Source organism: Sinohyriopsis cumingii, chromosome 2 (genome assembly GCF_028554795.1).
Source record: "Sinohyriopsis cumingii isolate HCF-2022 chromosome 2, ASM2855479v2, whole genome shotgun sequence".
Lineage (NCBI taxonomy): Eukaryota > Metazoa > Mollusca > Bivalvia > Unionida > Unionidae > Sinohyriopsis > Sinohyriopsis cumingii.
This window is the reverse complement of record NC_142962.1, coordinates 55,150,488-55,165,688: the sequence shown is the minus strand read 5'-3', so window position 1 is coordinate 55,165,688 and position 15,201 is coordinate 55,150,488. Positions and strand designations below refer to the sequence as shown.

General features: G+C 36.1%; 1 protein-coding gene across 5 annotated transcripts in view; it reads left to right on the top strand.

Annotated features, from left to right (window-relative positions):
* The window catches only part of LOC149804898 (tyrosyl-DNA phosphodiesterase 1-like), a 66,419-nt gene that overhangs the window by 10,818 nt on the left and 40,400 nt on the right, over window positions 1-15,201 (top strand). For all 5 annotated transcript variants that reach the window (XR_016416957.1, XR_016416956.1, XM_089945671.1 and 2 more), the window contains exons 3-6: window positions 2,622-2,846; window positions 5,310-5,353; window positions 6,588-6,643; window positions 8,908-9,004. Coding sequence is in view for 3 of the 5 variants with exons in the window: in XM_089945671.1 (XP_089801797.1) it covers window positions 2,622-2,846; window positions 5,310-5,353; window positions 6,588-6,643; window positions 8,908-9,004 (422 nt within the window). In the remaining 2 variants the exon portion in view is untranslated. The remainder of the gene's footprint in view (window positions 1-2,621; window positions 2,847-5,309; window positions 5,354-6,587; window positions 6,644-8,907; window positions 9,005-15,201) is intronic.

Genomic DNA, 15,201 nt, shown 5'->3' with positions numbered 1-15,201 from the left:
GCGTCACTCAAGGAAATGGTTTACTAGTTGCAGTTTAGTTTTGTCCTGCTTATTCTCCATCAACAATTAGGTCCAAAGTTCTGGCATCAGTTGATTTAATAATTAGGAAGGAGAAAATGGCATTCAGGCTTTCACCACAGACTGGGCCAGTTGCTGAATTGTTTTGGTTGCTTGCACAGACAATTACAGGTCCCTAGTGACAACAGACTCTTCTTTTCCCAGTTATGCCTGCCATAAAAATTTAGTAGGAGTTGTATTTTAGACTAGTGCATCCACTCTAGTACTAACTGTAGTCTTCTTGGAATTCCACACCAATTCATATATCAAGGGTTGATAACTATATTTATCTGCCACCTACATTGGCAGGTAACTTTTAACTTCATAGCTTAGCATTTTAGCCTGGGAGGACTGGATTTGTGAGGTAGTCGGAGTTCTTATAAAATATTATATCCAGTAAGCATTAATGAAGAAACCTACTTTACCAAAATATTGATTTCAAAGAATAGTTCATGAAAACTGTTATTTTTCTTTTCATTCCATCTATTTTCTGTTGTTTATTTGATTTATAATACAAGACAAATGTATCTTGCTACTGTCTTTACAACTAAAATAGTATCATAAAAACTGTGGCATCTTTGTGATGTTTATTTGTTCCAAATAATTATCTGTCGTCACAAAAAATGCTTCTACAGTAGAAAGGTATATTCTCATACTCATCCTTTTCTAAAAATTCTCTATAGATGTAGCGCTGTAAAAAGTAGCCAGTATTTAGTACTGTAAAAACAGTAGCCTGTGTGTACCAATGTAAACAGTAACCAGTATGTTTAAAGTTCTCTATAGCTGTAGCAGTGTAAACAGTAGCCGGTATAGCTGTAGAGCTATAAACAGTAGCCAGTATGTTTAAATTTCTCAATAGCAGTAGTAGCGTAAATAGTAGCCAGTATGTTTCACTATTAACAGTAGCCAGTATGTATCACTGTAAACAGTAGCCAATATGTTTAAAATTCTCTATAGCAGTAGTAGTGTAAATAGTAGCTAGTATGTATCACTGTAGCCAGTATGTATCACTGTCAACAGCAGCCAATATGTTTAAAATTCTCTATAGCTGAAGCAGTGTAAACAGTAGTCAGTATGTTAAAAATTATCTGCAGCTGTAGCACTGTAAACAGTAGTCAGTATGTATTACTGTAAACAGTAGCCATTATGTTAAAAATTCTCAGTAGCTGTAGCACTGTAAACAGTAGTCAGTATGTTTAAAATTCCCAATAGCTGTAGCACTGTAAACAGTAGCCAATATGTTTACATTCCCAGTAGCTGTAGCACTGTATACAGTAGCCACTAGCCTGTATGTAACACTGTACACAAAAGCTGGTATGTTAAAAATTTTCAATAGCTGTAGGACTGTAAATGGTAGCCAGTATGTAGCACTGTAAACAGTAGCCTGTATGTAGCACTGTACACAATACCCAGTATGATTAAAGTTCTCAATATTGCAGTTGTAGCATTGTAAACACTAGCCAGTATATTAGCTGTAAGAATAAAATGTAGCCAGTATGTAGCACTGTAAACAGTAGCAATTATGTTTAAAATCCCTTATAGCTGTAGTATTTTAAACACTAGCCAGCATGTAGTATTGTAAACAATAGCCAGTCTGTAGTATTGTAAACAGTAGCCAGTCTGTAGTTTTGTTAAAAGTAACCAGTCAGTAGTATTGTAAACAGTAGCCAGTCTGTAGTTTTGTTAAAAGTAACCAGTCAGTAGTATTGTAAACAGTAGCCAGTATGTATCAATGTAAACAGTAACCAGTATGTTTAAAATTTATATGTATAGAATTTGAGACAATATTTTATTATTTTCATATAAAAACAAAATAACTGGAGTATGTGCTTTATGGTTTGTATCTCCAATTACACCATAAGTTTTTATCATGTGACTTAAATTCAACACAGCAGATTGGAATTGGAATTAATTCTACCTGATAGGAATATCAATATTACAAATAGGTTGATATATTTAATCAGCTGTCATTAGAACAAGTAATTTATTTGTTGTTAGTAGCCAAAACTTTGCCAAAATTTGAATAAGTGCAAAAAATGTACATTAACTTTTTAAGTGATCCCATATAAGTTGTTACCTGATAATATGTCTCACCACTGTGGATTGAATACATGACTAGTGAAGACATCTGCATGTTTATTCTCCAGTACATTTGTAGGGGTTGTTTAAAAATATGTCTGAAATATTTTGAACTTTGTGATTTTTTTTTTGAATAGGTTTTCCAAGTGGCTGTTTTATTCAAATAATTGTACCTATTAGTAATTACCATAAATGCAATCAAGGTACTTCTATCAGAATTAATTATAAGGTATAGCTTTTGCTGTATTTATTTGAAATGATACATCCAAAATACATTGTGTAATGATCAGAATGGGTATATAGACTTTAAGGGTTATTTCATCATGGCTATAATTATACAGCACAGCAGCAGTCCCTACACTTTTCATGAATTTTAAACAGTTGTGTTTTTTTTTTTTAAATGAAACTTTTGCCAATGATGTAAGTATGGTTTCACAATTACATGATTGTTTTCTTTTACCTTGACAAATAGCAATTCTTTTCAGAAAAGGAAAATAGCCTTACATCTTCAGCCACCGAACCACCTCCTAATAAAAAGCTGAAAAAGGAGTCGGAGGCTATGGTAGGATCATCCCTTACTCAAGCTACTACCAGTAGATCTGGTGGGGTCACCAAGGTGTACGAAAATGCACAGCCATTCAGTTTTTTCCTCACTAAAGTTGCAGGTATTGCAGACAAGTATAATTCAACAATGGCTCTTGATATCAAAGGTAAGTATGTAAGCACTTGTGTTTGTCTCATCTGGGTGATGAAGTTGGATTCATTTTAAAGTTTTTGAGTATTATATGACATGCATGATGGTATTTATTGCACGTAAGACAAGGTGTTGTACAGAACCCTTGGTTATAAGTTTTTTGTAATAGGTTTATTTAAATTGGATTTTATTTTATGAAAAATCTCAAATGAGTTTGGTGCTTAATTACCTGTCTATATATTATTGGTAAGAGTATGTTACATCTGATTGGTTTAACTTGTCTTACTTGTTTAGTTAGCTGGTCTGACTGGTTTAGCTTGTTTGACTGGGTGAGCTTGTTTGACTGGTTTAATTAGCTGGTCTGACTGGTTTAGCTTGTCTTACTGGTTTAATTTGCTGGTCTGACTTGTTTAATTTGCTGGTCTGACTTGTTTAGCTTGTCTTACTGGTTTAATTAGCTGGTCTGACTGGTTTAGCTTGTCTTGCTATAGGTACAGTTAGTTCCTAGGTACCATGTGAATGTTAAATTCTGATCCCAAGAATTCAGAATAATAAATTGTACAAAGTTAATTCAGTTGTACAAAGTTAATTCAAATGATCTGTTTGAACATTTTATGTGTATTTTTTTTAGGAGTGTTGGTTGACAGTTATTAAGTAGAATGCACTATGAGAATGTGATGTCAACTTATGCTATGTCAACTTATGCTACAAAGATGAGAACTTAGAAAGCCATGGTTTAAATGTGATGTCAGCTTATGCTACAAAGATGAGAACTTAGAAAGCCAAGTGCCAAAAAGAGTTCTCATGGTTTAAAAGTGGAATAATATGACACATTAAAAGCAGTTTGTGAGCAGTGTAGGACTGCTGGAAAACAAAATTCTTTCACACAAAATGGTAATAATAATTTGCAGATATCAGCCTTAGCTGTCATGAATTTAACCTGAATCATTTGATTGTTGTTGAGGGTTGCATTGCTGTGCAAAAAAGAAAATGAATTACATATGCTGTCGAGAAAACTCAAGAAACTGGGCCCGGGGAAAATGATTTTCAAAATGGGGAAGCATTACATGAAGAAAAAGTCTATCCTCTGAGAATTTTGTGCTTATTTGACCCAAAATCTCAGGGTCCTGAGAGCACTGAATCTATCAATCAATGTCTCAACTAAAATTAACAATAAAAAGGAATGTATTTTGTTTCAGACTGACTTCATTTTGCAGTTTTCCAACATTCATGTTAGTAAGACCAAGGGAAAGTACATTTTATCCCATTGACATATATTTCTTTTTGAATGTTTTGTTCAATAACAGTTTAAATTGGCTTTAAAATTAACTCATTGGACCCATAATGAATTGTGCAAATGACCATTAGGCTCAATAGCAATTAGAAAGATGTCTTTATGTGTTTTGAATCAAAGACCTTTGTAACCTTTAAATATATTTTCTCTGACAGAATTTTAATAATAACCACCACTGAAACTTTGATATGATGTTAATAAATATATGATGATATTAGTGAGTATCAATCCAACTGAAACTAAAATGTCCATTTTTGGGGCAAGAATGTAAAAAAATTAATTTTAAGAAACTTTTTTAATGTTTTCATATTTAATTTCAGAGTTCTGTATTTAAAGTCTTTATGCATTTCTTGTCACTAGCTCAGATAATAATATGCGATTCCAGATTAAAGTTTCAAGTCTAACATGCTGTTGGTCACAATTATTTTCTTGATATAGTCCCTACAGTCATTTGCCTGTATTGAACTTTCCATTGTTTCCAATTCCTAATAAATCATATATTAATCTAAAGTATCTTCAAAAATGAACTCAGTGAAATTCTTGTCATTGGTTAAGTGGCATGTTTTGGAGACTGAGGCTGAAGTGTAAACAAAACAACATACCATTTGTCACAGATTTCACTTTTGGGCTTGCATGAGTGCCACATTACTACTGTGTACTGTTGCCACACACAGACAGTCACAATGTAATGCTCATATTCAAAAGAAAAACCTATTACCTTTAAATCAATACCAATAATGCCTATATCTAAGCAAGGAATCACTACAGAAAGAGGAAAAAATGATGCAAAAGTTGATTTGGACCACATTCGTGGGTATTAAATTTGACCTGAGTTCATGTGTTGATATATGTGCTGTGTTGTGTTTGCTGAGTATTGCAGAACATAAAGTATTAAAAACCAAACACAACCTCTTTCTGTTTATCTCTTTCTCTCTCATTAGTTTCTCTGAGCAAATTTCTATCTCTCTCTCCCTCTCTCAATCTCACTCTCTCTCTCTTTTCTTCTTCCTTTAGCTCCCTTGAGCCAGATTTGAATGTGTCATAGGCATTGGGCAATTGGATAAGTGCAGCCCTGAATATTGATGGAAATTCATACTCCATGTTACATACATGACATAAGTACATAATTAGAATTTTATTGTAGAATAAGATGAGTATAGTAAGGCAACTAAATTTTTGTTGCAGATATCCTGAGTGCAGACATGGGGAATCTTGTAGCTTCATGCCAGGTTAGTTTATGATGGATTGCTTTATGTGTTACTAACACATGGATAGAACCTCAGATTTGCCAAATGCAAATCTCTCAATTATTTTTCATAATTTCTTCTTCTCTCTTTAATTTTTCTAATTTATACATTATTTTAAATAGAATGTTTACATGTGAATGTATGTATGAATGTATTTATATATGTATGTATGTATGTGTGTGTGTGTATGTATGTATGTATGTATGTATGTATGTATGAATGTATGTATGTATGCATGCTTGCATGTTTAGAGTTTGGTGTCTCAACAGCACAGTCCTAGCCATATAGTGCAAGGTAAGGTGAGGCATTTAGAAAAAAGAATAGATAAAAATAAAACATGGTAAAACTCTTAAAATGTAAAATCAGTTTTTTATACAAGTCACACTCTTGTGGGATGCTTAGGACCATTGTAAATGCATGCAGGAATGAGTGCTAAGACATAAAAAGGATTTAATGACCCTGCAGCTCTGCCCCTGTTACAGTGTGATAGCCGGGGTCCATGACTGCTAACCATGTTATTTACTGAACAACAGTATACCAAATAATCATCAAAATCATTGAGAGTACTTGTGTGTTGGTGGGGTGGGTGGAGTGAACAAAATGCCAGTCAAATATTTAGTAATACTGTTAGATCTGATTTCACTGGAAAGTGACACATAATTGTTTGAATAGACCTTATTTGTACTGTAGTTACATTATGCAAATGAACATCTCTGTCTTCTGGACTGCACTGCAACAGATTACAGAAAGCTGTGTCACGTTCAGAAGACATGTTGCCGCTAATCCCTTCTGTGATCTCTTGCTATCCTGCTGTCAGTAAACACTGATTGACAATATTTTTGTTTTCTGTATAATCAGTGAGCTGTGTTTGCAAAGATCTAGTCACCTATCAGCTGGGCTGACTTTAGTGCTGAAGGCAAATTTGACAATCAGGTATACTTTAGCCAAATACAGTAGTTCATATGGACAATGACATTTATGGCTTATTAGAGACACAGGTAATTTTGGTGTTCAATAGCCTGTTAGGAATACAATACCTTACTTTGCCTGAATACAGAAGTTGCTAATTACAGTTAAACTGTGCCTGCAGAAAACAGTTTCTAGTAATGTCCATATAAAATACAGTAGTTTTTGATGTAAAGGTTTCAGCTTATGGATGTCAAAAAGCTGTAGCTTTTTTTTTTTAAATAGCCTTAAAATGTATTTTCCCTTTCAGTTTAACTACATGTTTGACATACCCTGGCTGATACAGCAATACTCAAAAGAGTTCAGGTTCGTATATAGATGTGAGTGCCCTAATTTTATTCATTCCCAAATTTCACTCCATTCAAACAAAGTGCTCTCACATTACATTATGAAGAAAAAAAAAGTTTGTGTTCTGGGATAACTTATATGGTATGGTCTGACAGCTTCAATAAATATCACTTTCCTATGCTTTGTTTTTGATATCCAGCAGCCAGTTGTTATGTCTGGTAATGAAAAAAAGCTTCTTAGAGGGTTATTCAGTATAGAAGTTTTTTCAGTTGCAGATAATATATTGCCTTGAAATTTTAACTTAAGTTAGACTATTGATGAGTGAGACTTCTTTGAATCTTATTGTTTCATCTATGTTGCTATTGATGAAAATAGGACTTGTTCACTGAAGGGTTGTCACTTAACTTTTGGGTTACAATAGGGAGCAGTCATTCTTTTGAATGCAGATAAAGGTCCATTCTTAAACTTCATCTTAGCTCTGGTAATATAAAAGTTCAAATTAAAACAATTTAAAAGTGTTTGAATAGATCATTATGATGTTTTAATATTTATACTTTGGTTTAAGTACAGAATAAAAAACTCTGGTGGCATTAGTGGTTAGAGCATGTGACTCATATGCAAGAGGTCACAGGTTCAAACCCTGGCCAAGTCATACCAAAGACTTGTAAAAATGGTACTAATAGCTGCCTTGCTTGGTGCTCAGCATTAAGAGGCTGGTGTTAGAACTGGTCGGCCTAGTGTCAGGATAATGTGACTGGGTGGGACATCATGGTACACGTGTGCAACATGATGCCCCAGTGCTGGACATTACTATAAACTGCCACACTGCGGACATCTTAGTGATATGACTGAAAAATTGTTAAAGCTACTTTAAAATTCCAAATCACACACACGCAGATTTTTTTTAAAAATAACATTTTTATTGGTTGTTCTTATAAAAGTTGAGTAGTGTTTGTTATGAAAGCTATATAAATTCTTCATTGTGGGCAAGACCTAAGTACAATGGGGATGGGTGGGGGGCTTGCATGCCTCATGTACTTATTGCAAGATTGCAATATCCAATACTATAAACACTGTAATTTATTTATCTTTCTGTATAGCCCCTTTTACTACATTAAAAATTGTATTATGAATTGCTTTTCACAAACTTAAAGTGAATATAAATATGTTGGATGGGAAATATTGTTCTCATTATTTTCATAACAAAATTGTGCATATTAAATACATAGTGTGATGTGATGTGATTTAATGTATTGCTGCATCCTAAAAGAGCTGCTGTGACAACTGTTATGTAACAAAAAATCTTCTACGGCACACAATAAATGCTTGATGTTGACCAGTAATTGGAAAATTTACAGCATCATCCCATGCAGTATTTCCATTGGATGTCATATGCTGTGTATATAATAATAATAATGAGGACTTTGTATAGCGCCTAATCTTTAGAAGCTCTAAGAGCTTTACAACATTAGACAACACCTATAAGATAAAAAAAACATATAATGATATGATTACAAAAATAAACACCATGAAATTAGAAAACATTGAAAAACATGCTGAGAATATTTAAGGTAGGAAACATTATTAGGTCTTTAAGTTTGTTCTTGCAGTCATAATAAGTGACTTTTCAGAGCCCTCTTGAATGTGATCACTGTGTCTTTGTGTCTAAGTTCAATGGGCAATTCATTCCATATTGCTGGGCTCTGGTATGCAAAAGAACGCTGTCCATATGACTTTGTTTTCATTCTTGGAATAATGAGTGTACAATTGTCAGAAGAGGAGCGTAAGTATCTTGCTGGTGTGTACACATGGGTGAGGTCAGATAGGTGTTGGACTAGAGTCCAACAGTGAAACGTAGCACAGAAAACAAATTTTGTGTTTGATTCTAGATCAAATGGATAACCAGTGTAGGGTACAGAGCAGCGGGGAGGTGTGCTCTGATCGTGGTATGATCCGAGCAGCTATGTTTTGAACTTTTTGAAGTTTCTGGAGCAGATATTGAGATGAACCAGACAGAATTGAGTTACAATAGTCCAGTCTTGTTATGTTAACTATGCTTAATTATTATTAATTGTTTGTTCTAGAACTGTTCCCAAACATTCTTCATATCAAGAGATTTTAATACTGATATGAGCTTGTAGAAAAATACACTTATCCTTTTCCAGGAATCTGATCATGTTCTTAATTAGTACTGATTGACATGTCAGTTACATTCTAATGATTTGTTATTAGTGTTAAAATGCGTAAATGTGTTTTCATGTTTGTCTTTATGTAACTTCAAGATCGAAGCCACTGTTAATTGTTCATGGAGAGCAGGGACCAAGTAAGACTGAACTTGAAGCTGAGGCCATTGACTACAAAAATATACGCTTTTGTCAGGTAAAGAATGTTTATTTAGAGTTTTAAGAACACAGAAAAGAATGTTCCTTGTATGCAAACTTTTAAGAGGGTGACTTCATTTGAAATTCAAGTCTTACTCTGGTAGTTGTGTCATTTTTTATCCTCCTTCAACCAGCTTCCCCTACCTCCAAAAAATAATAGTACACACAGCCATTGATTTGGATACCAGGTTTGATCTGCTATTTTTAGATACTTGAGTCTGACTAAGCCCTCACAAAACATTAGTATAGTACAAACAATAAAGTTGAGACCCAGCTAAACAATTGCATCTCAAAATATGCAATTAATAACATGGGTTCCATTTGAAATTGCTAAAGGTGTTCTGGAATTGAAGTTGGAAATACCAACTAGATACTTTATTCCAGGTCCTGTCAAGATGACTACATGAAAAATAGAATGGATTGAATTAAGTTTATTCAGAGGTTCTTAATATAATGGCTTCAATTTATAGTTTAAAATTTATATATTTTACTCCAATTGTACAACTCCTACATGTAAAGAAATTTCAACTATTTAGAGATATGCCAACATTCTGTTCATTGTGCAAGTTGCAAATGCAGAAAAATTTATCTTACACCTGTCACTCTGTCAGAAGCTGTAGAACATCCACATAATCATATTATCATACCTCTCAGTGATTCAGATCTTGTTATATTATGATCTTTGAGGAAGAAATATACCTTAACAACTTGGAAATAAAACACTGACCATGGATGGATGACAGCTTATTTCTTCTTCAAATATGTTACCTGATCATAGGATAACCACTATTACCTCACAAATTGAATCCTACAACATTTTAACTTAAAACTTGAATTTTATCTGCCCACCTTGATGGCAGTTAGATAGAGTGATCTATCCTTGATAATTTGCTTGGAGCCAAATCCCATGAATTCTTCATTTTCTACTTCCATTTGTGCCACGTATCATCCTCTCTACAGACAGCAAGCAGTTTGGAAGTTTTCTAGCTTAAAGTAAGTTTGAGGAGTTTCATCTTCAAAGGGAAGTATACTTGATCTATAAATTTCTACGTTTTCTATTCTATCTTTAATCGATGACAAAGTTTATGACTTTTCATTGTTATTACTTTGCCGTCTTCACACATTTAGGCACCGTAGTTACATACCTGCATGGGTCATAATGGCATCCACTCACATTGCTTTCACTGTATTAATAATTGCAGATCTGGTGCATGATACAGAAATTGATTTAATATTATTTTATAATTTCTGCTACATCAGGATACATACAGGTAAATGTCGGAGGGCAGCAGTTCTATGGGTACTAAAGGGGAAGGTGCAGAAGCAGACACTGAGGGACAAAGACGTCATCAGTTTGCACACAAGGGACCAAAACCATATTTACTGGGATGCAAGATGGATAGCAACAACAACCGCAGTTACCATCTTGATTTTCAGAATTAAGGGCTGGCTACATGGATCAGTATCCTGTACCCTGTCCAAACCGCAAGAACTGGACATCATGCCAGCCAAGATAGCCTTGTTCCTTCACGAGAGGACCTGGCCATATACCACAGTTTACAATGGCCCATGACCGCAATCGATCATGCAGTAGCAGCCACCAGATGAATGTGCTTTATCTAGTTCCAAAACTTGTATATGATGCCCATCTCATTTTCTCAGTACACAAGAACCCAGTTCATGAACCCAGTTATTCAGCCATCTAAGCCACATAGTGCTGCTAGGTACTAACAGTGGAAGAGGTCCATTCTATACAGGCACTCTCATGGATTAGTCTAACCTGCATAGTGCTGCTAGGCATTTCCTGCACATGACACAATTTATGCAGGCACTCATAGATAAGTCTAACCCTCCTTGTGCTGCATGGCACTCCGTGTGTCCAGGTTATACTTGCACTTTCATGAATCAGTTTAACTCACATAGTGCAGCATATGATGTACAGCTTGGTGCCTCAGTTTCCATGAGTCATCTTGTCCTGATGCCTTTACATCCCAAAGAGAGCATCTACTGGAGACCTCTTGGAAGCAGCCACATCCAACTCAAAATGTGCTGCAAGTGTAATGAGAAACCATCCTCATCATTCTTCTCCAACTACTTTGCAGGTAGCACAATAGACATTACTACTTCACTACTTTTATCCAAAAACAATGAAAACTGGCTTTAAAATTCCCTCTTCATAAGATGCATGAAAATTACGGGCCTGGACGGAAGAAGTTTTCCACCCACTCCCATTGGAGCTCTGTTTTCCTTATTTCATCTATAATACCAGCCTGGTGTACAGTTCTGACATCCAGTGTTCTTTGACTAAGGCAGAATCTACTTTCCATTGCTTTCACAATCTGACATTTTGGGCTGCTTATATCATCAGTTAGAAGTCCCAAGCCTCAATGGACACTTTTTTCTCACAATCTCTTTTACTTGAATCGTAGTCAGCAGTTACATAAGCCCCACACACGATTTTTCGATTTGGATATTCAACAGTTGCTGCATAATATCATAACCATGGGCTCAGAGATGGTTTGAGTATCTATGGTGATCTTTCAGTAGGCAAAACACAGCTTATCTTCTCTCAGCCTGAACATGACCAGACATCGTGGGAGTCTTTTTATAGAGTGGCCCACTTCTTAAATATTGAGACCACACATATTATGGCCATGGTCATATCAGCAGCTACAAACTTACAACTGGTGGAACGAGGTACAATGCTCTCTTCTTCCACCTGTCTTAAAGACCATCACAACCTTAATGGCCTAATCTCTTCTTTAATGATCAGGTTGATGGAATTCATAAACAAGCCTTCTTTCCTTCACTCAGTCTCAGCTACATGTGTTTGGCAAACAACAAAAAGATTGCAGGGATATCCCTAGAGCACAGGCCACTGGAAAGCAGTCATACCAAATTTACAACCCTTAAAACCACATTTATCCCAAACTGAAGTGGACAAGAGGCAAAGGGAGGGGAATTGTTTTCACTAGCAATTCTCTCCACAAGACCCTCCATATTTTAAATTACATCATCATCAGGCCCCTCTCCACCACCCCAGTCTATGTTTCAAAGATCCCAGTCATGGGAAAGCTCCAATCTTTTGCTGCTGAATGGGAAAAATTTGCCATGTCGACATGTTGACCTGACAGGTGGTTTCTGGGGGATTCTGTATCACATTCAGTGTACCTCCTACTTGGCCCAGTGTTCCTTCAGCTATAAATACAGCACTCTGCACTTGGTCATCAACCTAAGTACATATAATCAACTCTTTTATGTGCTTTGGTTCACAATGCAATGCAACAATGGGTTTTAAATGGGGCATGACTTCACATCCTGAAACACAGATTCCATTAGGTGAGTTATATCTTGAAGCAAGACAAGATATCACTTGTAACACTTCAAATCCTCAGTCTCCTTGTCAGTGAGGACATTTCTGGCCTCATACCGTTTCAAGTTTTTGGTCATCTAGGTCTGGAATTTGACATTCAAGTAAACACAGTATGTCTCCCTCAGGAACAAGAATTTAGTACAAAGGTGGATTACTTGCCTATACAGAACAATCCACTCACTAGAGAATTCCCTCACATGCTAGGTTTGCTCAGTGTAGAAACAGACATCTTAGTCCTAGATCTCCATCTTGGTTTTCCATTACAATGATTCCTTGGTCCAAATGGAGGCAGAATCTTTGACCATTAGACCAACTTTCAAAATCTGCATAATATGATATTCCATCTCGAAGGTAGGAAACCTCACTGGACTTGCTTGAAGGAAACCTCTGCAGGTACAACCTCCAGCAATTACAATCTATGTGGATGAGAACAGAGGAATGGGTGGGATGGGTAATTCTCCTTAATATATAATTACAGGATACCAGTGGAGTGTTGACCACTCAGGAAAATATTTACATGTCATTAGTCTTAAGATGAAAACCATTCCTGAAGCTTTTCGTTGCTGGCTAGAAAACCTTTATGGGAATGGAATTCTCATTCTCTCTGACCATCCTACTATGGTGACTTACCTCAAACAGCAAGGCAGAACCAAGTTCCCAGACCTTTTCTAAAGTGGAGTCTTCAATGACAATTCCAGATCCAAGTTCAACATATGCTTGTCCGGCTGATGTCTTGTCAGACTTGTACCACAGGAACCAACTAATATATACAGAATGGTATCTTCACTCTGTAGGTGTGTGATGGGATCAACCTATGGTGGACCTATTCACAAGAAGGTGGAATGCCAAAATCCCAACCTTTGTCTCACCAGTACTGGATCCAAAGTTCTTCCTATGATTGGAACAGCCAGTGCATACACTTTTTCTTGGAAATCTTGGGTCAACAACCTCATCAGTCTCACAATACGATCGCCAGGAAATCAAGATATTACCTCATTTGCTCAAGCAACCATGATAGCAGGTGTTTTATCCCAGCGCAGAGTTGCTGAACCTGTACATCAGGATGTTATTAAAATATGCCTTCAGGAACAAACAGGTCTCACAATTAGTGGTGAATAAATCACTCAGGTGAGATGTCCCTCCACCATAAAGGAGTACAAAGACAATGGAATATATTCTGACAGTGGTGTACACGAGAATACTTTTTAACAAATCAGGCATCCATACCTCAATAGCTAACTTCTTTTGGTTCTCCTACAAGAACTAACACAAATCACAATTAAAGCTTCGTCACCCACAATCACAATCACTGCATTATCATGGAAGAGAGGATATTGGACAAACTAAAGACCTATCAAGTATTCTGTCCATTTTGATTAACACATCCAATGATATTGAATCGTACCAAGTGGAATCTATCATGGGTACTCACCTAGCTGATTTAGAAACCATTTGAACCTCTGTCTCAAGAGTTTCATTAATGCACCTTGTATATAAGTCCTGTTTCCTCACTGCATTGGTGAACAGCAGGCAGAATCAGCAAATACATGCCCTATTGGTGGACCCATCTACATGCAGTTCCAACAAGATGGGTCAGTTTGAATTATGATGATCCAGGCTTTCATTGGCAAGAACAGGCTAATGTTCCTGGGTAATCATCTGGTAATAACTTTTTGTCTACTTTAGTGACTTCATCTCAAGGTCATCTACAAGACCCAGTACGAGGTCTAAATTGGTACTTAAGGAAGACTGAGCTGTTGCATTGAGGGAGATCATGCCGCTTCTTACGAGGGAATAGATAAAATATCAACACTAACACTTGTTCCTGGATAAAGTGGGTTATTCATTACACGTCAGAAATAATCCCACGCCCATGAATTTGCTTCACATCCTGACTCATGTAGTTATGACAATTGTCACAAATATTAGATATGAACAAAACTATTCTCTAGCTGTCATTATCCATTCCATGGGATGGAAATCAGAGTACACTTCTCCAGCATTTATCTCTCAGACCTTTCATCCTAAAAGGCTGAACTTGAACTAGTGTGACCTATAGTGATGGTGCAAAAAGCTGCCATCCCTGACCATTTGATAGCTTCATAAGGACCCAGCTTCATTACTTCCATTGGATTTGTGGGAGGGAACAATTTTCCCTTTTGAAGCTGTTCCACAACATATGGGAGTCTGTTTTTGAGTTGGGTTATCTAGAAGCTGCCTGACATAAATTAGCAGACTGGATATGGTTTCTCTGCAGTAAGGGAATGTATCTCCTGCCACCTCTTCTCATAAGCTACTATGATGGGGTAACATATTTGAAGAAGAAACCAATTTGATTTCTAGTAAATATGTTTCTTCGATAATACTTGCCCATTCATAATGCACATACACCCTCCCATCCTCCCTGCAGTTACATCCATATAGAGAATGTGCCTTCTGCTCCAGTAGTGACTTAAGAATTCACAGGAATTGGCTCCAATCCCGGTATCAAGAGGATATTGCTATAACTGCCACCTAGATGGTAGAAAACTTTTAGCTTTTTGTATAAAGTTTAAATCTGGCAGCCTGGATTTTCAAAGTAGTATTAGCTCTCTTAAGATATAATGGTTGGGTAAATATTATGGAAGAAATATATTTTACTAGAAAATTGGTTTAGTATGTGTTGGAACTGTGCTTTGAAGCCAGGATTGCTGATATGCATATTGGGTACATTATTTCTTTGCTATTGAGGCATGCAGAGAGGATGGTAGGCTTTTGTCTTTGGTTTTTTTTTTTCAGAAAGGTATGGGGGCTTTGCTTCTAATCTGCACTTGCATACACAG